The sequence below is a fragment of the Aquarana catesbeiana genome, linkage group LG03 (genome assembly GCF_042186555.1).
Source record: "Aquarana catesbeiana isolate 2022-GZ linkage group LG03, ASM4218655v1, whole genome shotgun sequence".
NCBI lineage: Eukaryota > Metazoa > Chordata > Amphibia > Anura > Ranidae > Aquarana > Aquarana catesbeiana.
In genome coordinates this window covers 475,062,357-475,089,407 of record NC_133326.1, presented here as the reverse complement: position 1 = coordinate 475,089,407, position 27,051 = coordinate 475,062,357, and the positions used below count along the sequence as shown (strand labels likewise).

Sequence of the window (27,051 nt, the reverse complement as noted above, 5' to 3'; positions counted from 1 at the left end):
TTACTGAACAGGTTATATACAACCCCTAGCAAAAAGTATGGAATCACCACTCTTGGAAAATGTTTATTTAATTGTTTAATTGTTTAATTGTGTATAAAAAAAAAAAACTAATCACAGACATGCCTCAAAACTATTTTCATTTAACATTTTGACCTTCTGGCTTTAAGAAACACTTAAAAAAATTAAAAAATAAAGAAAACTGTAGTCAATTGAAACTGCTTTTGCAGATCAATTCTGAGGAAAATATTATTGAATCACCACATACTTTGCAGTTCTAAAACAAACATCTGCATCAAATTACATCCTAAAAAATGATTTCATCATCACCAAACATCCTTTCAATTGATGGAATAAGAAAAGTGTCCAACATCTCAATATCAACTTATGCATTTATTGAAGATTTAATGACTGTCATCTCCCCCGTACCTTTACCTGCTTGATCTGCAAAAACAGTTGCAACTGTCTACAGTTTTCTTTCTTTTTTTATTAATTTTTTAGTGTTTCTTAAAGCCAGAAGGTTGGAATGTTAATTGAAAATAGTTTGAAGGCATTTCTGTGATTAGTTTTTTTTCTCCACAATTAAGCAGTTGAATGAACATTTTCCAAGAGTGGTGATTCCATACTTTTTGCCAGGGGTGGTACATAGTCCTTTCTGTTCTTGATGGCTTGCGCTCACAGAAGTTGATGCTGGGCATCATTCAACCTGGAAAGCTAGCGACAGAGAAAAAGTACTGCTAGGGATAGCTCTTGATTGAAAGCAAGTATTGCAGCCAGCTTTGTTAGTTTTATACCCACTGAGAACCTAACTTTTTAAAAGTACACTAGGCCTTTACGTGTTATGGTTGGGTGTATTATGTATTTAGAGGTTTGTTTTAGGAGTGTGAAGTGTTTAAGGGGGGGAGGATTAAGTGTCCAGGGTTCATTTTAGGGGATGACTAAATTTCAAGTGTCAGAGTTTAGACAGTATTAATGACGTATTTTCCTGTCAGCGTGATGTTGTTTAGGCCTGGCAATTGCCTACAGAAGCACCTATGAAGGAACACGATCAGAGGCATCTCTAACTTATCTCAAATACAAGCTGAGTGCACCTGAGGCTCTGCTCACATCTAGGTGTTGCTATTTTACAGGCATTTTTAAGGCGTTTTTGCAGAGTTTTGCAGCGTTTTTGTATAGGCGTTTTCAAAGTGAAAAGGTCACCAATGTAAAAGCATTAAAATGCCTGTAATCTGCCAAAAAATAAGCTCCTGTACTCTTTTGAATGACAGGCATATTGCTTCAGGTGACAGAACGCTTAGATGTGAACAGGGGATATTGAAATGAATGGGATTTGTCTTGTTGGGTGTTTTTAGAGCTGAGGTTTACAGCAGAAAAACGCCCAAAAACGCCTAGGTTTGAACGGAGCCTGAAAGTTTGCTGCTTTTGCCCATCTAAAATCCCTTTGAACGTGGTCATTGTAAAGCTATGCCTTCTTTTCATTTTATGTAAATTGAGATGATAACCTTGAAATGAGCAATTATTAAGACTCTTCTCTGATATTTATTATATTCCTATTTTTCCACAGAGAGACCATTACATCCCAAGGAGAGAGTCCTGGAGCAAGCCCTACAGTGGTGCAAGCTGGCGGAGCCTAGCTCTGCTTACCTGCTTGTAAAGAAGATTTCATTTGCTGAAGGAATCTGTCTGTTCACAGGTGGATCATAGTCAAAAATCTAAAAAATAATTTGTCACTGTCCTTTGTTAAAACTGTTATCCTGCTCACGTTCTTTTCCATCGGCCATACCAAACTTTGTGCATTGACGTGTTTGTCACCTGCACAGGTCTCATACATGGGTACATCAGAGTCCTATTTCTTTGAGACCCTATTCTATAGCAAATTAACACCAAGATGATGGGAAAGTTTTACAGATAGGGGGGATTTACTAAAACTGGGGCATGCAAAATCTGGTGCAGCTCTGAATAGTAACCAATCAGATTCCAGATTTTTTTTTTTCTCAAAGCTTAATTGAACAAGCTGAAATTAGAAACTGATTGGCTACCATTCACACTGCACCAGATTCTGAGTGCTCCAGTTTTAATAAATCTCCTCTGTAGTGACAGTCTAGAAAGGTACCAACTATGAATTTAATTTGGGGTACAGTGGAAAAATTTAGATAATGCCATATAGTAATTCAGTCATTGAATGGTCATATACTGCATCCCATTTGAACGTTATCAGTGCAATAATCTATATAACAGGAAAGTAGCAAGCAATTCACTCATGAACAGAGCAATAGCAGCCAATGTCTATGAGGAGCTTTCTTTGTTGTTAATCTGCATAATATGATTCCCTGTATAGGCATACATTAAGATGCTACATGTAGTTAAGACTAACAAGCATAAATATTCCTCCTCCTGCCCTTTCCATAATAATATTACTGAAAAAGCATATCTCAGATGAAGCCCCTACACTGCTCCTGCTAGACGGCATCCTTGTAACCATAGCCCATAGGTAATAAAGGCTTGTAGATGTGTAGAATATTATAATTCTATTAGATATGCATATTGAAGAGAACCTTCTGCTGCTATGGTTACAGGGATTCTACGTAGCTATCACAGTGAATAAATATAATTTCATTTTGAGTATGATTTTTTTTTTTTGGTGAGAAGCGGCATTATGTTTTCATATTTATTAGTCCAAACCACACTTAAAGTGGTTGTAAACCTCATACATGAAATATGAACAAAGCATATCCCTCTATAGCAGTGGTTCTCAACCTGGGGATCGAATGATGATTTGCCAGGCGTCACTGAATCCTGGGATGTTCCATTCCCCCCACCCCACCACCAAGGAGTAAGAGAAGGAATAAAAATAGAGAATATATGAAAGAGAGAGGAAAAGAGGGAGAGGAACAAAGAAAAAGGGAGAGAAAGAATAAGAGAAAGAACAAGAAAGACGGCTAGAGAGAGGGATGGGGGACAAGAAATTAGGATAGTGAGAGATAAAAGGGAAAGAAAGGAGAACAAAAAGAAAGTGGTACATCCTAAAATGTACCATAAGGGATTTTAATACTGTACAAGTGGAAAGGACTCAGGGAGGGCTCAATGTCCGTGGGTTAGGGGCGCAAATTACTTGTCTTGCCTTGGGTGCTGACAACCCACGCTATGAAAATAATTTTACTGTTAGGGGTCCCTACAACTTGGGAAATTTTATCAAGGGGCCACAGCACTGGAGGGTTGAGAACCACTGCTCTATAGTGTGTACTTGTCGCAATAAAGAGCACTAAGTGTCACTGCTGCTTCACTCCTCTGCTATCAGCATGAGTCACTTCTGACAAGTTTTCCTGACACCAAGGGAAAAAAGGTTACAGGGGAGGGATCTCCAGCTGATTGGCAGCCTCAGCACTGTTCCTGAGTGCTGTGTAAAGGGGGTGTGTCCCTTTCCTCCATTCAGCTCCCAGAGCTTTCCTTCAATGAGCTCTGCAGAGTGTAATTTCAGCTCTCCGTCCCCTTTTTTTCTGAACTCTCACATAAGCTTTATAATTAAGCACTCTGAACAGAAGGAAAGACTGCAAATAGACAGGTACAACTTATGTAGGAGGATTTGTTTCATCTCTGTGTATCCACTTTAAAGTTAATGAATACATTCTCTGAAAAGGTCACCTTACTCTACTGCCTCCTCCAGAAGAATGTATTCTGTGTTTACATTAGAGCAGCCATTTTCATCCAGGGTATCAGGGTTACTTTTTGCTGTCAGTAACGGGTGCATTCTTACCATCACTATAAGGGACATTCTTCCCACTGACCACCAATGCAGATTGAGCTGAGCTGCCGAGAGAGCAGCCTTCAAGAATTTCAGTGCTTCTGCTGTAAATCTGAGGATGAATTGCTCCACAGTATCTGCAGCCATATATATAGGTCAGTGATGTCCGTAGCTTAACCACAGGTTCACACTAAGCTTTAAAGGAATCCATAGTTATTTAAATGTTTGCTTTTAATGTATATGCATCTTTAACTCTTAATAAAGATTTAAAAAAACATAGGGACTGCTAATGTACATGTGTCTTTTAGGTACAAAGAGGGAAAGCCCAAAATGTGGCTTGTTGAAATGCAGAGAAGAAACCCCAAAGTTGCTGGCCTGCAAATTTCAGGAGAGATATTTTGTTATCAAGGATCGAAAACTTCTTCTGCTAAAAGAAAAAAAGGTTTAATATCTAAAACCCCTTTGATCCTTTCTGCATGCCTCTTCTTCATCCCCTCTTTTTATTTTATTTCCTCCTCCTTGCATTCATACTTTTTCTTTTTGATTATAACAAAACATTAATCAAAGAATTTGATAATAAAACAGAAGTAGTGAGAGTGTTAACCCTCATAAGATGTCGCTTTTTCTGTCAGTTACACTTTAAGTCCAGGATTACACAGCTAGAGTTTATTTACCAATGTTTTCACCTGTGATTCACAAATCTTTTGCCCCAGATTTTTTTTCATATGATTCAATTAGGAAAATGTCAGTTTTTTGTTTACCTTTTTATACTTTGTTGCATCCTAGTGCTTCTGATCTCCTGCAGCCTCTTAGCACCAATTTCCTGTCTACATGCATTACAGTGATGACTGCATGGAATTTTTCAGGACGAGTTTCCTGATAGTGACAGTAATAGACCATGCCTGCATAGTGTTTGTGGACACAGACACTTGTAGTCTCCATTGGAAGACCGTATGGCCAGGTGACAATGAAGTAGAACAATTGGAAGACAGGGACAGAGTGTTGTCACCCCATAACATGAAGTGTCTAAACAAAGACCTTCATTGTAGGACAGCAGACATTATTTTAAAGAAAGCTGCAGATTTTGACTTTTGAAATTACATCAACATGTTAATGTTTATATTTTATTTTAGTGATTCTGTTTACATGGTTACATACAGTATATTTTAAATCTCTCAGTAGCAAAGAGCTTTAACAAAGCCCTAACTAAAGCATCATATTCACTGTGGATATTATTTTGTGTTGCAGAGCTCCAAGCCTGAAAGAGAATGGACTCTTGAAACTGCCAAGGTTTACATGGGAATTAGAAAGAAAGTAAAGCCACCATCTCCGTAGGTTTTTCTTTTATACATATTCAAAAAATAACTGTTTAAACTATTGAAAATGCATAGATCACTCATGAGTGGTACATCATATAATAATAACCAAGGCTTTACAATTAGAGTTGGATTAAAATAATAATAAAATTTGTGTTGAATGGCATGAATTGATATGAAGCAAGTACTAGGTCATATGTGAGAAATAAAAATGAAACAAAACTTTAGTTTCAATATTACAAACCTCCTCTTACATGCCTGTTCTATCCTCGTGTCACCTTAGCTGTTGTACTGATGCACAACACACATTAGCTAATCTAGTACTGTGTCTTTAGGTAATATATTATATACTTTTTTTCATTTAGACTGTTTGGGAGTAGTTTTTATTGTTTTGTTATGCTACGTTTCCAGGAGAAAAAAATGTGATGGCTCTTATAGACTAAAATGATAACACAAAATGCCATAGTTACTGTCAATTCCATGTCCTGTAATCGGACTGATATATATATATATATATTTATATATATGTGTGTGTGTGTGTGTGTATCTATATATGTATGTGTGTGTGTATCTATATATGTGTATATATATATATATATATATATATATATATATTCGTTTTTTTGGGGGGGGGGGGGTTGCAGTTCACATGACCTTGGATGTGCTTTTATTATTCTATTATCTTTTCAGGCTTTTTTTCCTTAGCCACATGCCGACCAGCCGCGGCAGTTGTACTGCGGCAGAATGGCACGGCTGGGCAAAACGGCATTATGTAACGTCGCTTCGCCCTGTGGCCACTAGGGGGGCGCGTGCGTGTGCCCCCCGCTTGCCACCCGATCTGATGCGAGTGCCCGGCCGTCTCGATCACGGAGAACCGGGATCTGTGTGTTTCCGGTTCTCTGAGGGGAGAACTGACAGATCCTCTGTTCATACAGAGTATGAACAGAGGATCTGTTAGCTTCCCTGCACTGTCCACATCCCCCTTCAGTTAGAATACTTCCTAGGACACACATTAACCCCTTCACTGCCAGTGACATTTTTACAGTAATCAGTGCATTTTTAATCGCATTGATCGTTGTATTAATGCCAATGGTCCCAAAAATGTGTCAAAATTGTCCGACATGTCCGCCATAATGTCGCAGTCACGATAAAAAACGTTGATCGCCGCCATTACTAGTAAAAAAAAAAAATATTAATAAAAATGCCATAAAACTATCTCCTATTTTGTAAACGCTACAACTTTTGCGCAAACAAATCAATATACGCTTATTGCGATTTTTTTACCAAAAATATGTAGAAGAATACATATCGGCCTAAACTGAGGAAAAAAAAAGTTTTTTAAAATATATTTTTGGGGGATATTTATTATAGCAAAAAGTAAAAAATAATGCGTTTGTTTCAAAATTAACGCTCTTTTTTTGTTTATAGCGCAAAAAAAAAAATACCACAGGGGTGATCAAATATCACCAAAAGAAAGCTCTAATTGTGGGGAAAAAAGGACGTTGATTTTGTTTGGGCGCCATGTCGCACGACCGCACAATTGTCAGTTAAAGCGACGCAGTGCCAAATCTCAAAAAGTGCTCTGGTCTTTGGCCAGCCAAATGGTCCGGGGCTGAAGCGGTTAATTTTCATTTGGTGATCCTGAAAATGAATGATTGCTGTCTTAGAGTCACAACACTCACTGTACTGTATCTATAGAGAGGCAACATTGTCGTTTGACAGAAAGTGTTTTAGGACAACAGAACACCTCTCCTCTTCTCCATAACATAGAACCCACTGAGATAACTGGGAATGATGTGAACTGATAACAATCAGCAGAGGCAGAGAGCACAGGAAGGTATCAGCTCACAAGATTTCTGGAAAGATCAATAGTTTTTTGTTTTTTTTGGCTCTAATGGGATATACTTAAAAAAATGTCATGGTATATTTAACTGACTGAAATGGAAAAAATAGGAGAAGATCATTGTATGGATTTAAATTACAATAATTAAACTTATTAAAATAAACTTTATTTTCTGCACTGCCTTACTGAATTAGCCTTATAGTGTTTATTGCATTTTATTCATGCTGATTGCAGTTCCTTGTTTCTTCACTAGGTGGGGCATCACTATACACTTGGATAAACAGCAATTGTAAGTATTCTGAGCTCTAACATACTTGTGCCAACTCATGATGATTGTATGTATTAATGAAAAAATATTTGTTTTAAAGCTGAAACCATGTACAGGCATACCCCACTTTTAAGTACACAATGGGGTTTATTTACTAAAGCTGATAAGTGCAAAATCAGGCTCTCTTCTGCATAGCAACCAATGAGCTTCTAACCCCAGCTTGTTCATAGAGCTTTGGTAATAAAACCTGGAAGCTCATTGGTTTCTATGCAGAAGTGAGCCTGATTTTGCACTTTCCAGCTTTAGTAAATAAACTCTGTTGTGTACTTAAAAGTGGGGTATGCCTGTATAGATATAAACGTGTATATATTTGACATGTTTTGTAGGTGCCTGTGCTGCACAACTCAGGCAGAGATGTGGGACTGGATCACCAGCATCCTTAAGGCACAGGTAATAAAATAATATGTATAACATGCATACTACTTGAAATAACGAATTAAGGAAAAGTAATGTAATGCGTTGACTATATGATTTTCTGTGTTATAAAAGCAGGATAATTGATAGCTATTCATTGATAGCCTATAAACATCTCCAAATGAAACACTGTGCAAAGTAGACAGCTGTTGCTGGGTGGTTATGTTCACTCCTCCACTGTCAAATTTTTGTGTCCATTGAGGAACACAAGTCCCACCTTTCATCGTTATTGTCCCTCTATTCTGCTTATTCACAAAATTGAGTCATGACGGTTGGAGTTGAGGTTATTTAGAGGCTGGCTTAACATTTTTTTGTTTGCCAGTGTCATAACCACCTGAAAGCAGCAATACAATATAACCAATTGGTCTAAAATCTACTTTTCCTGTCCCACTTTTTGGACTCCAAGACATATTTTACCATATGTGCAAATATCATCTTTTTCTGCCCTTGCTAAAAATGTTATCCTAAAAATAAAACTAATGCAGACACCACATCTAAGAGCTGGTAAGCTGTAAAATGATTTTCAGTGAAGATACTGCTGCAGCTCACAGTGGGAAAAAAATGTCCCAGGTGCACATTATATGTTTCTAAAGCGAAGTTCCACCCAAAAGTGGAAGTTCAACTGATCTGCTTCCCCACCCCCCAGTGCCACATTTGGCACCAACAAGCTATTGTGTAACATAAATGCCCTAGGTGTGCAGAAGAGTCAAAAGCGGGGCAAGCACTTTAGTGATCACTTAGGGTGTAGAGGAGAGCCTGAATGGTAGTGCTACAAATTGTAAGTGCTGGTCTCCCACAGCAAACTGCAAAAAGTCTTGATGTGCAGGGAAGATGGTATTGTGTAGATATGCATATTGTATATCTACTGATGCCAGAAACTCCCTTTGTCTGAGAGAACTAATGACACATCTCTTTGATTTCATCTGAAATTTTGTTACACAAAGAAGCTGTTTAGAGATTTTAAGTCCATTATAGGGCAGGATCCCCCATTTTGGGTTTGGGACTGTGAATAGGTTTAAATAGATACTTTGAAAACCTTCTTCTGAAGGAACTGGTACAACCACTCCTTGTACCTGAAGCTAGTGCAGGGCTGTCATTAAATTTGCCTTCTTTTGGTCTGAAGCTGGAAGATTGGAAAGCAAAAACCAAGGAGGGGGCAGAGAAAGATACTCTATTTTGTACTGCTTTGAAAAGACAGATTGGACCCAGGGGTTCAGTATGTCTTGGATCCAGACTGGAGCAAATTCCAACAGACGGTCCCTCACTTCAAAGAGTGGGGGCACCTATTGTAAGGAGGGCTTCTGGTCTGGCTTAGTGGACTTGGGAATCCATGGCTTTGGACAAAAGAAAGTATTTAGTCTTTATTTGGAAGTTGACAAATGAGAGTGAAAAGGCCCCGTTCACTGAGAAGAGTTAGGTGCTGTAAGAGTAGGAGGTTTTTGTGGGGTAGGAGTACCTTAAACCCAGTTAATAAAATAATCAAGTGATTCCCCAAATAGGCATTCATGATCAAAAGGCATGCGTAAAGACACGTTTTACAAGCAGGTTCAGTAGACCAAGCTTCTAATCACAAAATCCTGCACAGAGTGAACTACATTGTTTCGAGCATCAATACAAAACAACAATGCTGAGGGCATCAGTTGTTGTTATTATAAGAGAGCAGGGTCCTCAAAGACAGGTTTCTGGCCTCTGTTCATTTGTCTTTTCCAGTTAGCAATAATCTGGCAAATAAACATGGCAGCAATTGTTTGCTGCAGGGCAGGACGTGCAAGGACAGAGAAGGCCTTTAAGAGTTCTTCCAGATGCCTATCACCAGAATTCTTTATAAACAGATGTTGATTTGACTCCATTAAAAGAGAAGTATGGGGTTTTTTTTTTATTTACCCATCTTACTTACCTAGGTGGATGCAGCATCAGTCCAATGCTGCATCTGTCCCTCGGCGCCTCTGCACTGAGAACGGATACGGGCATCAGTCCAGACACCTGGCGGATCCAGCCTTTATTTTCATGACGACGCGGTGCCTGGACTGATTCTTGTGATGTCAGCAGAGAGCGGACTTCAGACAGGTCACAGGAGTGCAATATGAATTGCACTCCTGTGACCCATAGGAGAAGCCCAGCCAAACAAGCTCAGGCAAGTTTAAAATGCTTGGCAAAATTTTAGGGCTTACCACAATAAATTTAATGTCTCCCAAATCCTCTGCCTATAAAACCGAAACCATGTGCTACACACTGCAGATTGTATTATTAAAAGCCAGGAACTGGTACCAGCATACAGGCTATCCCTGGCTTACCTTATCCTTAACGCAGAGCCTACTAAGGTCCAGTTTGAGGTGGAGAAACTTGGCTGGCCTACACAGAGTCCTGACCTCAACCCAAGAGAACACCTTTCGGATGAATTAGAGCAGAGACTGCGAGCCAGGCCTTCTCATCCACATCAGTGCTTAACCTTACAAATATGCTTCTGGAAGAATGATCAAACATTCCCATAGACACACTCCTAAACCTTGTGAACAGCCTTCCCAGAGGAGTTGAAGCTGTTATAGCTGCAAAGGGTGGGCCAGACGTCCCAATACTTTCGGTAATGGAGTGTATATTTGTATGCAGGCAGCCATATTAACAAATTACAGGCAAGATTTTTTCCCATGGTAGTGCTTCAAGTTGAGCTTTATTGTTCCTCTACTCTCGTCTACCAGTCAGGTCTGACATACTAAAAACATTGAACTCTCTAGGTGTCTGAGGTTGTTGGTCAAGAATGCTGACTAAATACCCAATAGAGGTAGAACTGACACATCTGTATATGGAAATATGGTAGCATAAACATTTGAAAAGTTTAATAATTACTGCCAGGTAAAAATCATGATAACTAAAAATATATCATACAAGAAAAAATTAAATATTCATGCACATCACACATCCTTTTAATGGGGTTGCAATTCTTTTAATGATGTAGTATTTATGATTAAAAACAAAATGAATGTTTTGCAGCATGATGACCTCCGCCCGGTGATTTTAAGACGTCATTCCTCCTCTGATGTAACCAAGCAGAAATTTGGTACTATGCCTTTAGTACCGATTCGTGGGGATGACACCAACTCTACCATGGTGACTGCTAATCAGACACTGGTAAGTTTCAGTGAAATAGCTCCATTGTTGACTGGGGCAAATGATGCTTGGTAGAGTGTTGCAGCCATGTAGTTTTGTTACATTATATTTTGCACTAATCCTAAGGACTGTGTGAAAAAGTAATGGTATTTGTGTGAGTTGGACCAAAGATGGAAGTGTGGCGTCCACATTATTTAACTTCCACATACCTGAAACAGTGCTAGTTGGCAACTTGATCTAAATACAGATGTCTTTCAAAAAAGGTGATAAGGGGGCACAAATCAAAACCATGAGTAAAGCAGTATTAAACCCAAAAGCAAACATTTATTATATTGTAGCTTACCAAGTCTTTAGATCATTAGATGTGATGGCTGCATTTGTTTTCTTTTTTAGGCTCTTTCCATTATTTTCACTTGGTGATCCGGCCAGTAAGCCTGTTTTTCAAAAGAGCAAGCTCTCCTCTAAATTAGTGTGCTGGGACAAACCATTTACCACTGACAGGGGTGCTTATAATGATTAGCTTTTATTTGTGTAAAACCTTTATCCCAAGAGAAAAAAACTGTTGTGTACCTGCAGTGTTAGCTGGAGTTTTGCTTCAGTTAGTGTATCTAAATCTGCTAGTACATCTAACACCCCCCCCCCCAGCTTAATAATGCTGCTGTCCAAAGGTGCCCTAATGTTCCTTCATCCAGAGTGGGGGCACTCTAATACAGGAAGTATGTTACTGGCCAGATACCCAGGTGAAAACAGAAGCGAAAAAGCGTAAAAAAGAAAAACGAATGTAGCCACCAAATCTAATGATTGCTAAACTGCAATATATAAATTTTTTGGTTTTGTATTATAATACCACTTTAAAGCACCTTTTTTTTTAGCAGCTCAATTTTCAAAGTGTATATAACTTGCCCCATGCAAAGCTGGCACTAGACACTGAGTGGAGGTGGGGGGGAGGGGGGGGGGCATGTGAAATAAAATATAGTAAATGCTGCATGAAGGATACATTGGGAAATTGCCTTCCAGTGCCTCCCCGTGATGCTGCCATTGGGAACAGGATCAATTGTAAATGTATAAGTCAATGGAAACATACCAAAAATGCATGAAAAACACACCTAAGGTGTGTTTTTTGCTGTCATTTTGGGGGTCACATTAAATTTTTAAAAAAAGATGCTGGTTGTGAAGGAGCGAGCACCGACAAGCATCCTTAATGACCAGTGAATTGCTGGTTGTTAAGGAGCTGACAACTGCCAGCATGCCTTAAGTGCTTCTAAAGTCTTAAAGTTTTCTATGCATTAAGGTAAAAGACCTTCTGCTGTAGAGGATCCCCCCTAGCCCTCCTTATACTTACCTGAAGCCAACCTCAATCCAGCACTTGGCATGAGAGCGGCAGCTTCTCACTGGGCAGATTGATAGCAGTGGGAGCCATTGGCTCCAGCTCCTATAAATCAAATCCTATGATGAGGGAGTGGGGGCAGGCCAAGCCCTCTGTGTCAATAGATGCAGGCAGGGTGGCTCAGGATGGAGCCTGCATGAATGCAGGGGGGAGGAGCCAGGACCACCAACTGGGAGACCTGAGAAAAGGAGGATCGCGGCTGCTCTGTGTAAAACCAAACCAGCAGTATGACAACTAATCAACTACTATTTTCGGAAAGAGAGGTTAGGAGTGGCAGCCACCATATTTCTTTCATGACAGGTAGGTCTTTAACTGCAGATATTTGCTGTGAAGGTCCGCAGTTATAGTGTTACCTCTTGCTGAAATCCATCTGTCAGTGATGTGCCTTTTAATACCCTTTTCCCCATAATTTGGGGAAATGTCTGAATGGTATAGTTACCCAGCAATATGGTAGCATCAGACATTGCTGATTCTATTCATGTTCTGTGAAAACAAGAAGAAGATAAACTTAGAAGTCTTCTGATGGTAACAAAACAAGATAACCCATTGTAGTTTCAGTATGATATTTTGCTTCTGTTTTCCCAGTCAAATGAATGTTATTTATTCCAAAGAAAATAGTTTGACATCATACTGGTTTCTGAGATCTCGTCTGTCAGTATCCATATAAAGTCATGGTGTCAGACACAAGATAAATACATTTAGGTCTGTATGCAGTAATCAACATCCATTTTGTTTGTTGTGCTGCTTGATCCAGAAATGTGGTCAAGATGCCAAATAACTGGATTATACAAAATGTGCCAGACTAGTGGATCCAAATCTAGGATCCAATCTTTAACTCAAGTCCAGTCAAGTGACTTTTGCATTTTTAGCAAGTATAGAAAATCACAGTTGATCTTGCTATAAATGCAGTGTCCTTGTCATTTTCTTTTGTAAATTACTAATCTAACTATTCTCCATGTAAACAAAGATAAACAAAGGCAGATGTGCTTGTCCAGTCCACAGATACAGTGTAGTGAGTGAGTGTAATCACTCTTCAATAGGAAGCATTTATTTGCAGGATTACCAGATAGAAATATAGGTAAAAAGGCCTGAAAAACAAAACAAAACGGATGCAGGCACTTCGCCTAAGGAATGCTGAACTGCAATATATACAATTTTTGGCTTTGGGTTAATAGATGCCTTAAAAGATAAGTTCATGTTTGAAACATGTTACATGTTACTCCCGTATTTGAGGTGTAACATGCTGGGGTGCACCTTCCCACCTCACTCCCTGACCCCCCCCCAAGCCTTCCCCCCGTGACATCGGGCGGGGGCTCCTCTGTCACATTCAAAATTGGCATGTCTGTGCGGGGCTTCAGACTTGTAGTTCTCAATGGACTATGAGGGCATTAATGAACACCCTTGTATTTCATTTACACTTCCTCCAGGTTTCTAACACAGAGCCTGTACAGAGGTATGGGCAAGAAAGCTGGAGGACATGTCTGCATGGAGAATCACTGATCTTGCGTGCAATACTTTGCAGGCTCCTAGGGAATAAATAATAAATGCACTTTTTTTTTTTACTTCTAAAGTTTGTGTACTTATTATTTTTTCCCTAAAGATGAACTTAGCGTTTAACCACCTCCCGCCCACCATATTGTGAAATGACGGACGCAAGGTGGCTCTCTCATATGACGTCGTCCAACTCTAGCCGTGCTTGCGGGGGCACGCAGCATGGCAATTGGTGGTGCGCTCTGTCCCTGGGACATGGCGCATCATGGATATAGGTAAAGAGCCAATGCTGAACCTCTTTACCCATGTGATCAGCTGTGTCCAATCACAGCTGATCACATTTAAACAAGGAAATGCTGGTTATTGGCATTCCTCTACTCACACTGACAGCGTGTGAGGAGAGCCGATCAGCAGCATTTCCTCACAGGGGAGATCTACACAGATCATCAGGGCACTGATCATTAGTTCAGCCCCAACAGTGCCCAGCAGTGATGCCAGTCAATGCCCATCAGTGATGCCAGTCACTGCTGCCTTTCAATGCTGCCAATCAGTGCGGCCTATTTATGCCACCTATCATTGCCCATAAGTGCTGCCTATCAGTACCACCTATCAGTGCCCATCAGTGCTGCATATCAGTGCCGCCTATCTGTGCCCATCAGTGCTCCATGTTAGTGCCTCCTCATCGGTGCCACCTCATCAATGTCCGTCAGTGCAGCCTCATCAGTAAATAGAGAAAAATTACTTACAAAATTTTATAACAGAAACTAAGAAAAAAACATTTTTTTTCAAAATTTTCTATTTTTTTTTTTTAGCAAAAAATAAAAACCCATAGTGATTTAATAAATAGCACCAAAAGAAAGCTCTATCTATCTCAAAAATATGATAAAAATTTAGTTTGGGTACAGAGTTGCATGACCACGCAATTGTCATTCAAAATGCGACAGCGCTGAAAGCTGAAAATTGGCCTAGGCAGGAAGGGGGTAAAAGTGCCCAGTAGGCAAGTAGTTAAAGACCCTGGCTTTACACTAGATTTTTTAATGCACTATTTCTTAAATTTGGAAGAATAGCAATGACAGAGCAAATTACAGACATATTCACACACATTGCTCACTGCAGCAGAAGACTCTGCTCTGGTGAAAGTGTGTAAGTCATGCAGCAGTAACAGTCAGTTAGACTATGACCATTACCCCAACTAACTGAATAATGGTGTGATAGTCTCACACTGCTCTACAGGATACTTATTAGATGACAGTCCCATAAACTGCCCTGGAGACTTTGTCTGTAACAGTTAAAAGCTTAAAGTGAAACTAAATCTGCAAATGCAAGAGTACTTTCACACTGGGGGGGGGACGTTAGCGTTAAAGCGCTGCTAATTTCAGACACTAGCGGGGTGCTTTTAACCCCTGCCAGCAGCTGAATAAAGGGTTAATAGTGCCGGCAAATTGCCGCTGCCAAAGCGATTTGCAGGTGCTTCGGCAGCGGTGCCCATTGATTTTAATGGCAAGGGCTCCTGCACCGCCCAAAAGATGCTGCTTGCAGGACTTTTTCTAACGTCCTTCAAGTGCACCGCTCGTACACACGATCGGATTGTTGGCCAACAAAACCGTGGAATTGTGTCCGAAGGGCGTTGGCCCAAACTTGTCTTGCATACACATGCCACACAATTGTTGGCCAACAATTACAAACATAGTGAAGTACTAGACGTTTTTCAGCTCTTTAGCGCCACCCTTTGGGCTCCTTCTGTTAACTTTGTGTTAGTAGAAGTTTGGTGAGTGGTGATTCGCGCTTTCCTTTTTGCGTTTTTCATTTAGCTCTTTTCAGTTTGCGCTTTGCATTTTGTGCTTTTCAGTTCGTTTCTGAACGGTCGTTTGTCAACCAGACATATTGCGGAATCGGAGAAGATAATGTGTTATTTATTATTGGCCTTGGAGTTATTTCTTTGACATTATTTTTTTGGTTGAATAATGATTTGATTCGGTATATTTTCTATATTTTTGGATGCATAGAATGCACTTTTTGGTTAAGTTCTATTGGCAGATAGCAGGTCTAATTTTATTTGTTTTCTTTTTTTAATGTACAATAAAAAAATTGTGTAGAATAATACTTGGCTATGTGTTTTACTTCAAATGACAGTTTGGGAGTAGGCAGTTACATTTTAAAAAATACAAATTAAAATTAACAAGGGACACCAACATAGTTGTATCTTTGATCTTAAAAACTACGGGATAATGGTGTTGTGGTAACTTGCCCAAATAATAAAAAAAAAAACATAATAATATTATTCTTGATATCACTAGAAAAAAAAAGCCTTTAAAAATGTGTTTGCAATAACTCCATCAGTATCACCAGCAAAGCAGCTTCATTATTATCCCATTAAAGAAGAATAGACTGTGCGCTGGATTTCGAGATTTCATAATTTGCCGCATCACGAATGTTAATTCTCCATTACGAACGCTAGTTTACAAGACCGACCGCTTCTGGCTTCCGAGCATGCGTGTTTGTACTTTGGACTTTTGTCCGACGGACTTGTGTACACATGCTCGTAAAATCCAACAACAGACATTTGTCTGCGGAAAATTTAAAAACCTGCTAGCCAACATTTGTCCGATGGAGAGTACACACGGTCGGATTTACCGCAAACAGCCTGTCATCGAACATTTCCCGTCGGAAAGTCTGATCGTGTGTACGGGGCTTTACTGTTTTCCAAAACAATTACATTCAAAGCATGGCCTTTCAAGTCCTCAAATGGCTGGTACAATACCTGATCACATGTGTAGCATGATGGCAACTGCTAATTAAAACATATTCCGCCTTCCGTGGCCAGAAAATGTGATCTGATCCTCATCTAATGCCGCGTACACACGGTCGGATTTTTCGGCTACAAAAGTCCGACAGCCCGTCCGACAGACTTTCGACGGACTTTTGGCGGACTTTTAGCGGACTTGCGGCAGACTTTCTAACGAATGGACTTGCCTACATACGATCACACAAAAGTCTGACGGATTCGTACGCGATGACGTACACCAGACTAAAATAAGGAAGTTGATAGCCAGTAGCCAATAGCTGCCCTAGCGTGGGTTTTTGTGCGTCGGACTAGCATACAGACGAGCGGATTTCTGGGTCCGGCGTAGTTACGACGTAAAGATTTGAAGCATGTTTCAAATCTAAAGTCCATCAGATTTGCGGCTGAAAAAGTCAGCTGAAAGTCTGGGGAAGCCCACATACGATCGGATTGTCAGCCAGCTTTGGTCCGTCGGCGTCCGTCGGACTTTTGTAGACGAAAAGTCCGACCGTGTGTACGCGGCATTAGTCGCCACAATAGACAAACATAATACACCTAAAAACCTCCATCTTCCCACACACTTTACATACAGTTCATTTGGACCAAGCATTATGTCCCTCACTAACCTGTGAGGCCGATGGATGTGCGGTATAAACTGTATGTAGCTGCGACCTCCAGTCTCATACCCGGAACACAGAGTCTACCACAGCGCACTCAGCCATTTACAGAAAGCGGTGTATTCTATTAATGAATTTAAAGCTTCCTTTGATTGGCTCAGAGGTTGTGACATCACCGGACGCCTCTCTGACTGAGCACCGCTGCCTTAAATTCTTCTGTGTTCCGGGTATGAGACAGGAAGTCTCGGCTCGCACCTAGAACACAGTGTGGTATGCTGTATGTAGTAGTACCCAATCACATCCAAGGAAAATAAAAAAACTGCATTTTTTGCTTGCACATAATTCGATGATGGAAGTCAGCAGAACTTCTGCTCATTTACAAAGATCTGGAGCAACTGCTCTTGCCGAGTGTAACTGCACTTTGCAAAATGCACAGTGTATTTACCTTTAGTAAATCAACCCCTTTTGTCCCAATTTATCCCAGTCTATTTGCCTTTAGTAAATCAAACCTTTTGTCACAATTTTCCAGGTGGTGTTGAAGCTGAACTAGCACGGCATAGCACGCACAGCACATCACTTCTCCCACCATTGTCTGACCACAAAGCTGAATGTTTAATGAACACTTATTGACAGTGCTGGTCTGTGCAACAGGCGCACGAGTGCCATCAGTTGGCATGAGCCGAAGCCAGCTAAGAATATATGAATCATGACTGGTAAACATTCACCTGCACTTACAATGATTTTTCAAGACTGGTGGGGCTGTTGACAACATTGCCATTGCTGGCTGTTCATTGAAAATGCAGGGGAATGTTTAGCACCAGTTGAAAAAAAAGAACACAGCCCCACCAGTGCTGTCTAATACTTCACTATGATTGCAGTCTGGTAGGTCAGTGAATCACCTTTCCCCCCACACTTACATTAGTAAAGAATGGGCTGCAAATGGACAGACCTCTTATGTACACAATCCAATGAAAGCACCAGGGGACACTTGGCATACACTTGGCCAGGGGAGTGTGTGCAAAGCAAAGTGAGGATCTGCAATAGCGGGCAGTGGCTTCAGTACTATGCTGTAGCTCACTCATAGGAATGCCCATGGACTGGGCTACAGCCCGGGTTAGATCTACAGCCAACTTTTACTGCAAAACCATGGCATAGATCAGAATGGGACCAAGGACTACACGCACTTGATTCCTTGGGAGATTCAATTTTTTTAGTTGTGGCCATTGGGGTCTGGTTCTGCTTTAAAGGGTAAGTTCACTTTTGTACAGTGATCGCCCTTCTCACTAAATACACAATCAGATTGCATAGTGTGTGGCCATCTTTATACAAGAACATAGAAGGGAGTGGACAGAAACACTCAGCTGTCAAGCCCCTTTCACATCTCTGCATATCGGGAACTCGCGTTCCCACATGTGGTTTTTTTTTGGGTTTTTTTAGCAAGGGGGGGCATCTTGGAGCATTTTCACTCATCACACATAGGGCAGCCTGTCCAACTGAATGGGCTGCCCTAAACACAGCAATCTCCTCAAAGAAGCCTCAGAACTATTTTTTAGAGTGGAGCTTGATGCGTTTTTTTCTTGCGATTTGTGGTGAAGTGCATTTCTGAAATGCAAGAAAACGCACAGATATGAATGGAGCCTCAGTGTTCTTGTGTTAACGCGCCAATTTCACTTTCAGGCCCCATTCACATCTAGCATAGTGGGGGCGCACATTTTGTGTCTCGTTTTTCCTGTGACATGCATAGAGTAGCTCATTGATTTCAATTGGCTGCCCTACATGTGGTTAATGGGACATTTTGGCGTTTTGTGGGTTGTGTGTTTTTTACAGTGCTTTTTGCAGCATTTGCCCTTCGTTTTTTCACTTGGCAAAATGTGTGTTTGCTTCTGTTTGGTGTGCCGTTAACAATTAATGGCACTGAAAGCGCAACTAGTAATTTTAGGTGTAGAAACATGGCCATACACTATGCAATCTGATTGTGTATTTAGTGAGAAGGGTGATCACTGATTGATTGCATTTCATTTAAAAAATGTGCACCTGGGAATGGGAGGGTGGATGATGCAGGGTGTGTGCTAATGAGGTCAGCTGGTCAACTCCTTCCTGTGTCAGGACCTACAGTCTGATCAGGAAGAAGACATTACAAATGGAAACATCTGGAAACTTGGATTAGGACAAGAAAAGTAAGTGACTGTAGATTTAATGGAAAGCTTTGATATTTTTGCAAAAAAAGTACATGAATGCTATATTGGTAAATAGGGGAGCTGGAATTGAGAAAAAAAAAAGCGTACAAAGGTGAACGTACCCTTTAAGCCGTGAGACTGGCAACAGAATAAAACTAACATCAGCTTCTCTATAAAGATGAAATAAGAGCACTCTCCTGAACGTTTAGTTCTTTGTTGGTTTAGTACTTTTTCCTAAAAGAAACCTAATGAGAGCACGATACTGAACTTTCATTTCCTGTTGGTTCTTTCATTATTATAGTTGTTTTTTATAAGAAAAAAAAAACTAAAATCAAACATTGACTTTAGGTTGGTTGGTTTCCCTCGCAGCTAACTTTTTTGAGGTCTGTTTTAAAACCGCAGTTAAAAAAATGTACTTGACCGTGTGAGGAGGGAGTTGGAGAATCTTGTGAAGCTTTATATCAAACTGATACAAATAATGGTAGAAAACGGTTTAGTGCAAAAGGCAAAGTAATGTTCTTTGTAAAACCAAAATTTGTGAGCAGGAAGGGTTTTTGTTATTGCAGAAAATAGGACTGGGTTGATTTGCTAAAAAAAAAAAAAAAAAAAAAAATTGTGTTTTTGCAAGACCATAGCATGAAAGCAAAGTCCTGTGTTAGCAAAGTTCTTGAGGGTGTACACTGAACTGTGCACAGCTTCCTCATTGATGACTAGGGAGATAAAGAGGGTTACTGGGGCTAACCTTCGCTTTTATGTGAAAAGCTAAGTTTTGCATGCATTTTCAGTTGCCATTACCTCTGGAGTTACTATTCTTTTAGATATGTGTTTGTCACTGCTTGTTCCTTTTATATTTACCGTATATACTCGAGTATAAGTCGAATTTTTCAGCACAAAGTACCCCCCTCGACTTATACTCGAGTCAAGCACTTTTCTGCAGCAAAAAATTTCATTTTCCGAACTGACTTTGGGGCCCCGTATCTCAGGGTCACTTTGTGCTAGGAACCCCAAATTTGGTGTGCTAACCCAGTGGAACTGGGTCCACAACATAACCAAAGCTGGAGTTCCTAGCACCAAGCAGCCCTGAGATACGGGGCCCCAAATAGGTTCGGAAAATGTCATTCTCTGCTGCAGAAAAGTGCTTGACATTTTCTGAACCAATTTTGGGGCCCTGTATCTCAGGGCCACTTGGGGCTAGGAACCCCAAATTTGGTGTGCAAACCCCAGCTTTGGATATTTTATGGTTCCACTGGGTTTGCACACCAAATTTGGGGTTCCTAGCACTAAGTGGCCCCAAGATACGGGGCCCCAAAGTCGGTCAACTGTGTCCATCTGCAGCAATGTCATTTCGGGACCCTTTGGGTTCAGAGACCCCAAATGTTGGCTGCAGCTAGGGGGCATCTAGGAACACTTAACTACCGAGTTTGAAGTTCGGGGGACCTATGGCTGCAAATGGGCACAGTGAGGCATGCAAATGGGCACGGTGAGGCTGCAAATGGGCACAGTGAGGCATGCAAATGGGCACGGTGAGGTTGCAAATGGGCATTGTTGACCCTCTTTTCCACTTACAGTAGCTGTGCATTTCTCACCCTCGTCTTATACTCGGGTCAATAAGTTTTTCCCATTTTTTTGTGGTAAATTAGGGCCTCGACTTATACTCGGAACGACTTATACTCGAGTATATACGGTATATGTTATGCTTTAATAGCTCAGGCTTGTGACAAGTTTACTATTGAAAATGACCATTATTTGATGGAGGAATAACAATAATAAATGCAAAGACAGTAGAGTATGCTGTAAATGAAAAAAAAATCACAAAGATTATGAAAGGGGAAACCGTATAAAGAAAGAGACCAGGCCCAGGGAACATTACCTTTTTAGCAATGTTTATGCCTCAATGCTTCTCTTTCAAACCTTATTTCTGTTCCTTAGCGTCGTCTCCATACAAGAAGAACTCTGTCAATGTTCTTTGTAAGTATATGTGGTGGTATACACCCTTGCATGTGCACTCATCATGCTTTGCACAATGCATGTCAGTTTTTGAGACATCGAGTACAGTAGCATGACAGCCAAAAATGTTATGATTGCTGATTTATGTAATCTTCTGACATGTGTAACCATTTCTGCCTGTAATAAGACTAAACCAAACAATACATCAGCAAATAGGACATAATGCACTTTGTAGGTTGGTTAACTTTGTACAACTCAATACCAGTGGTATGCAGCTAATAAGACACTTTTTTCTTTCAATCAAAGTAGGACATCTCACGTTGTCACAAAGGTTTGCCATAAATAAGCATATATTTTTTGACAATATGCTGAATTGTGCCAGTGTTGATATGTGTATGATATGGGAATGATCAACAGATTTGCTTTTGATTAGGCAAATTATTTATTTTCTATCCATTCTTTTATACCCTTGTGCCCTATTACTGCCTAATGGAGAAATAACCTGTTGTGCAGTTCTCCATGTATATTAAACCTTTTAATTGGGTTGAAACTTTGATGTAAGCATCATATTTAAAAAGTTCTCCCCATATCTTCTGGCTCTCACTGGCCTTGCTTTGTTTGGGGTCTTCTCTGTAATGCTGGTGGGAGTCATTGGAGTTCTGTAAATGAAACATTTTCCAGTTTCCCAAATATTTGTGAGATTTTATAGGACAACCCAAATGGGTCACAACAGTAGTGATAAAAGACCACATGAATGCTATGAAGCATGTAACAAAGATGGATTAGTACATCTCTAACTGCATGGTTTATCCAGGCAGAAAGAGTAATGCAACATATCTAAAGCCATTTTTTTTAGGTTTGCAGTCTTACAGTTAGTTTCACTTAGAAGGCCACCACAAGAAGGCCACCCGTAGAAATGCCTGTCCCAGTTAGCATGGCATAGAGAAGGAAACAGTGGTCCCTCTGCAGAGGTCTCACATGCCTCCTGCAAGTTCAGACATATACAGTAGCTCTGCAATCAGCAAAGCTTATGCTACTTCTCTCATGTTCAGGTAGGCTTTCAGTTTTGAACTTTACATTACTGTCTGTCCTGGAGACATTGGTCACCAGTTCAAATAAGAACAGCGAATCCACATTGAGAATAAACTTAAAATGATTTTCCTTTAAGGCCCCACAGCTTATAGCGCCCTTGCTATGAACCCCTTTTGGTGCAGATAATTCTGTCACATATTTTTCTGGAAAGAGATTTCAAATTGTAATGCATACTGTATAGTTCTGACTGTTAAATCAGATATGTAACTATCCTGGCTGCAGGGGGATCAGCAGCATCAATGAACACAGTTCTGAATAAGTTTGTGGAGGACAAACCCACCCCCAATCCTCTTCACTTGGCCTTCATGTATTTTTCCTTTGCTTGAAAAATCATTTAAAAACATTCATTGAGAGGTATACCTCTCCCTATTGTCCTTTACATATATGACTCCAGAGGTCCCAGGCTTTCCAGTGCCAAGATTATTAAGTATGCTGGGAGTTTGCTTCTACCAATGCTGCAGATTTTCATTCCTTATAATACACATCTAGTCGTTAACTATTGCATACATGGAAAGATTGTCATAAATAGTACCCATATGTAAATCATATTAACTGAAAAAGCAATGTGATGGTCAACCTTAGAGAGCTAGGGTAATTGGCTGTGAGCTGCTGTTTTGAGCAATCAGCGGCACAAGCTTTAGGTAGCAGGATTGAGAGAGTATAAATTAAAAGTATTAAAGAGTATTTTTAGTGTTTAGCCACAGACTAACATGAGTGTACTTCAGTTTGCATGTGCATGTAAGGTACATTTACTTACCATATGTTTGTCAATTTCCTCTTGCATGAACTGTACTTAAAAATAAGAAAAAAAACTACTATTTGTCTTTCTATGTTCTGCTGAGCTGCATAGACCACAGGGTTAAGGGAACTTATCTGTAAAAATAAAAAATGTTTACTGAACATCGCAGCAAAACACACCTTCCACTGTATTGGTGTATATCATATGGGGATGTATATCATACACAATGTTGACCAAAAGCCAATAGGACATGTTTCAATATCTTGGTGTTTCCAGCCATGCATTGTTCTAAGGACAGTTTAATTGACCCAAGTTCTTGTGCCAAGTGAACTTCATTCAGTCTTTAGGGAAAAGAGCTCAGCATAATACAACAGGGATACAGAGAAAGAGTCTGTGCGTACCAGGTTTTTAAGTGAGCCTTTGCCAGTAAAACAAAGTGACAGAAGCCCCACTCCTTAGAAACACATACCTTATGTCACTCCTCACAGCTTTATTTATTCACCAAGATCAAAGAAACAAAGCCCTGTGTAAGTTCTGAATTGTTCCAGTTAGAGCTTACATAGGGCTATGGGGAACTCTCCCCATCCTCATGTGATGGAGCTGAAACAATCAACAAGCACCGTCACTGTCATATGGAATGAGTCATGTACTTCTCTATACATGAAAGTACCAGGAACTTTCACTTCATTAAAGCTAACCTGTTGCTTTGTCCTGCATGAGTGAGTAGAGCAGAGGTTTGCTTTAAAGCTTTAGTGGTAATAGAAAAATGTTTGTGTTGCTTTCTGACTTAATACTTTGTATTGTTTTAGCCTATGAAGATGCATCAGGACTCTCTAGAAGAGCTTCAGGAAAAACAAGATGATGAACATGAGCCTGTGTATGAAGAAGTAGGAAATTTTCACAGCCTACCACAGGCAGAACTAGACTGCATACTATCAACAGAACGACTCCATCTGCCTCCCCCACTGGATCGGACAAAAAAACCTGTACTAAACCCTAATCCAGACCAGATAAATACAACTCTATCTGCTCCAACTAAGTCCAGCTCCCCAGAAAGGTCTGAGAAGGAGCATTTTAACAAGACTCAGTCTCTAGACCGAAATCTATGTGTGGAAAGTTTTAGGACGTTCCCAGGTGATAGCAATAAAACAGTCATGGCAGACAGAGGTGCTGGTCCTAGCATCACAAAATCAAATTCTCTTGAAAGACAGGTGGAGCCCAACCGAACTCCGCTAGGTACTACAAGAACACAGGGTGCGAAAAGCACACTCGATTTGAGTACATTACCACTGTTTTTTGAGCCAACAACCCCCTCAGACTCATCAAAGGTTCCTGCGTGGAAGAAGGCCTCTCCTTTTTCCATGAATATGCAAGATAAGCTGGTACAGGAACTCAGCACCATGCTTAGTAAGAAAAATGAAACTGGGTCAGGAGCAGGCCAGCAAGTGACGTGACCTAGTACATCCCCATCCCATGAATTCTCTTCATTCTTGAACTTCAGCATGGCACTCTGTTGTATATTGATTTAATTACAGAACAAACAATGATAACTGTAACCATAAGCTAACATGGCACTATAAAATCATTGGCTTTTTGCTTTGATTGATATGTATGTAATCTAAATATTCTTTGTACAAAGTTATTCATGATCATCTTTAGATCAGCACAATAATTCAGTATATTGCTTACTCAACATCCATTGTTGTATAAAGTCTATGATGTTTTAAACTATTTCATTTTTCTGACTATTAAGTTATATATTTTATTAAGGATTTATGGATATGCAATTTGGGATTTTTATCCCAACCTATTGTTTTAGAAGCTTCTTGGAACAGTAGAAGGACATGAATTTGATGCTGGAGTACACATAAATATCATTCATGGCTTACAGTAATTAATGGCTCTCCAAATTCATACATCTATGTTTGACATTAGGAGGTCTATTTACAAGTGTTTTCAACCAGGCTTCACACAAATTGCACCCATCTTTCGCATCCAATTTAATTAGGTAAATTTTGTGTCAAAGCATTGATAAATGGACCTAGTAAGTAATTTCTAGTAAGGAAGTAATTATCACCAAAACGGTTGATGCAAGTGCTGGCTAAAGTAAGGTTGGTAGTAGGTCCACATGCAATGAAATATGTTTATGATGGAACTGTTTTAATTTTTTTTAACTAAAACATTTAAATATGCCATACATCTATTTTGTAATTATCTTACAGTAGATGTTAAATGGTTATACTTGAAAACTAAAAACAAGAAATCAAAAAACATTTTCTTTCATTTCTTTGGAGTTATAAATTTGTTGGTTTATCACTATTTTGTAAAGGTCACCAGAAGCTAATAATTCTGATAATTTCTACATTTTTCATATTCATCTATAAGTGTTATTAAAAAAATGTATCTCATAATGATCAGTTCATAAAAATGATGTACTTTACTGAACTTTAAGACATATTTTAATAATATATTTTATTGTATATGGCAAGCATACACAAACAAACATATAGAACAGCCCATCCTGAATAGTCCTTCAGTAATTGATGCTTAAGACCCCTTTTACGCTGAGGCGATTTTCAGGCATTTTAGCACTAGAAATACCGTCTGGAAACCTGAAAACACCTCCCATTAATTTCAGTGTGACTTTTCACACTGGAGCGGTGCGCTTGCAGGACATTAGGAAAAGTCCTGCAAGCAGCATCTTTGGGGCGGTTTGGGAGCGCTGTATACAGTGCTCCCAAAACGCCCTGCCAATTGAAATGAATGGCCAGCGCTTGAAAAGCGCTTTGGAAGTGCTGAAACACTGGCCCTTTTAACCCCTTCTACAGCCGCTAGCAGGGAGTTAAAAGCGTCCGCTAGTGGCTGAAAAGTGCTGATTAAACAGCGCTAAAACCAGCAGTGCTTTAGCGCTAACGCACGGAAGGCCCAGTGTGAAAGGGGTCTTAAAAAAAATGCCTCAAAATTTTTTCCTCAGTATTTGCTGGAGTCGGTTGTCCACTGATACTTATTTCAGACTTCTGTTTATCCAGGTGGTGTCTATTGGAATTGAAGATGGGAGGAGGGTAGAAGCAGTGTGTTCTAACATTGTAGGCATCATTACTTAGCCAGCAATGCCTCTAGGGTGGTGGATGCGTCGGTGTGATTATGTCACTGCTAATAGGAATGGGGGTTGGCACAGATCAGAGGGCTGGTGTTCCGTCAGATTAGACGACCCATCAGATTTTGTAATGGAAGTGATGTTCCGTCACGGTCATCATGGTATACCCCGCACTCATCCGCAGTAAGCCTACAATCAGAAGGCGGCAAGCAGACATCTTTTTACACCCACTGAAGTCTTGCATTTCACATTTATCTTTAGTAAACTGAGCATATATAGTGAAATACAGTGTTTTGAAATCCCTCTGACTGTTTTGATGTTGAATTTTAAAAGCAGCGGTGTTCTGTCAGATTAGTAGACTTGTGAGATCAGCAGGCTTACCGCTGCTTTTAAAATTCAACAACAAAACAGTCGGATTTCAAAATACTGTATTTCACTATATAAGCTCAGTTTACAGGTAAAGATAAATGTGAAATGCAAGACTCCAGTGGGTGTAATAAGATGTCTGCTTGCCGCCTTCTGACTGTAGGCTTACTGCGGACGAGTGTGGGGTATACCATGATGGTCGTGGTGGAACGTCACTTTCGTTACCAAATCTTATGGGTAGCCTAATCTGACAGAACACTGGCAACGCTGCTGCAAATTCAGCAGCAGCGTCATATTGTTGCTGGCCCTCCACAGATAATGAAGATTTCATAGCGGCACTGCTGCATAAACATTTAACTTCTGGGAAAACAAAGGGAGAATTTAAAAAAAAAAATGATATATTTTATACTGAAAGTATGATCTGTATTTAGGCAATGTTTTTATATAAATTCCTGTAATAATTTTCAGCCAATTTTTTATTAGAGATATAGATATAAGAAGAGTTAACATTTATTTTGGGTTTTTAGTTTTTGTCTGTGACCTGACTGCAAGATGTTTTCATTACTTCATGCTTCTGTGATGCTCATATGAGAAATATGGGGTGCTGGCTT

General features: G+C 40.0%; 1 protein-coding gene across 6 annotated transcripts in view; it reads left to right on the top strand.

Annotated features, from left to right (window-relative positions):
• ARAP3 (ArfGAP with RhoGAP domain, ankyrin repeat and PH domain 3) overlaps positions 1-25,250 on the top strand; it is a 273,051-nt gene extending 247,801 nt beyond the window's left edge. For 5 of the 6 annotated variants that reach the window (XM_073621033.1, XM_073621032.1, XM_073621028.1 and 2 more), the window contains 8 exons: positions 1,562-1,690; positions 4,048-4,181; positions 4,988-5,070; positions 7,152-7,187; positions 7,553-7,616; positions 10,629-10,766; positions 21,129-21,167; positions 23,787-25,250. In XM_073621033.1, the coding sequence (XP_073477134.1) occupies positions 1,562-1,690; positions 4,048-4,181; positions 4,988-5,070; positions 7,152-7,187; positions 7,553-7,616; positions 10,629-10,766; positions 21,129-21,167; positions 23,787-24,431 (1,268 nt within the window). In that variant the 3' untranslated portion in view covers positions 24,432-25,250. The remainder of the gene's footprint in view (positions 1-1,561; positions 1,691-4,047; positions 4,182-4,987; positions 5,071-7,151; positions 7,188-7,552; positions 7,617-10,628; positions 10,767-21,128; positions 21,168-23,786) is intronic. The other variant, XM_073621034.1, reaches the window with a different exon arrangement.
• Positions 25,251-27,051: the final 1,801 nt, after the last annotated feature.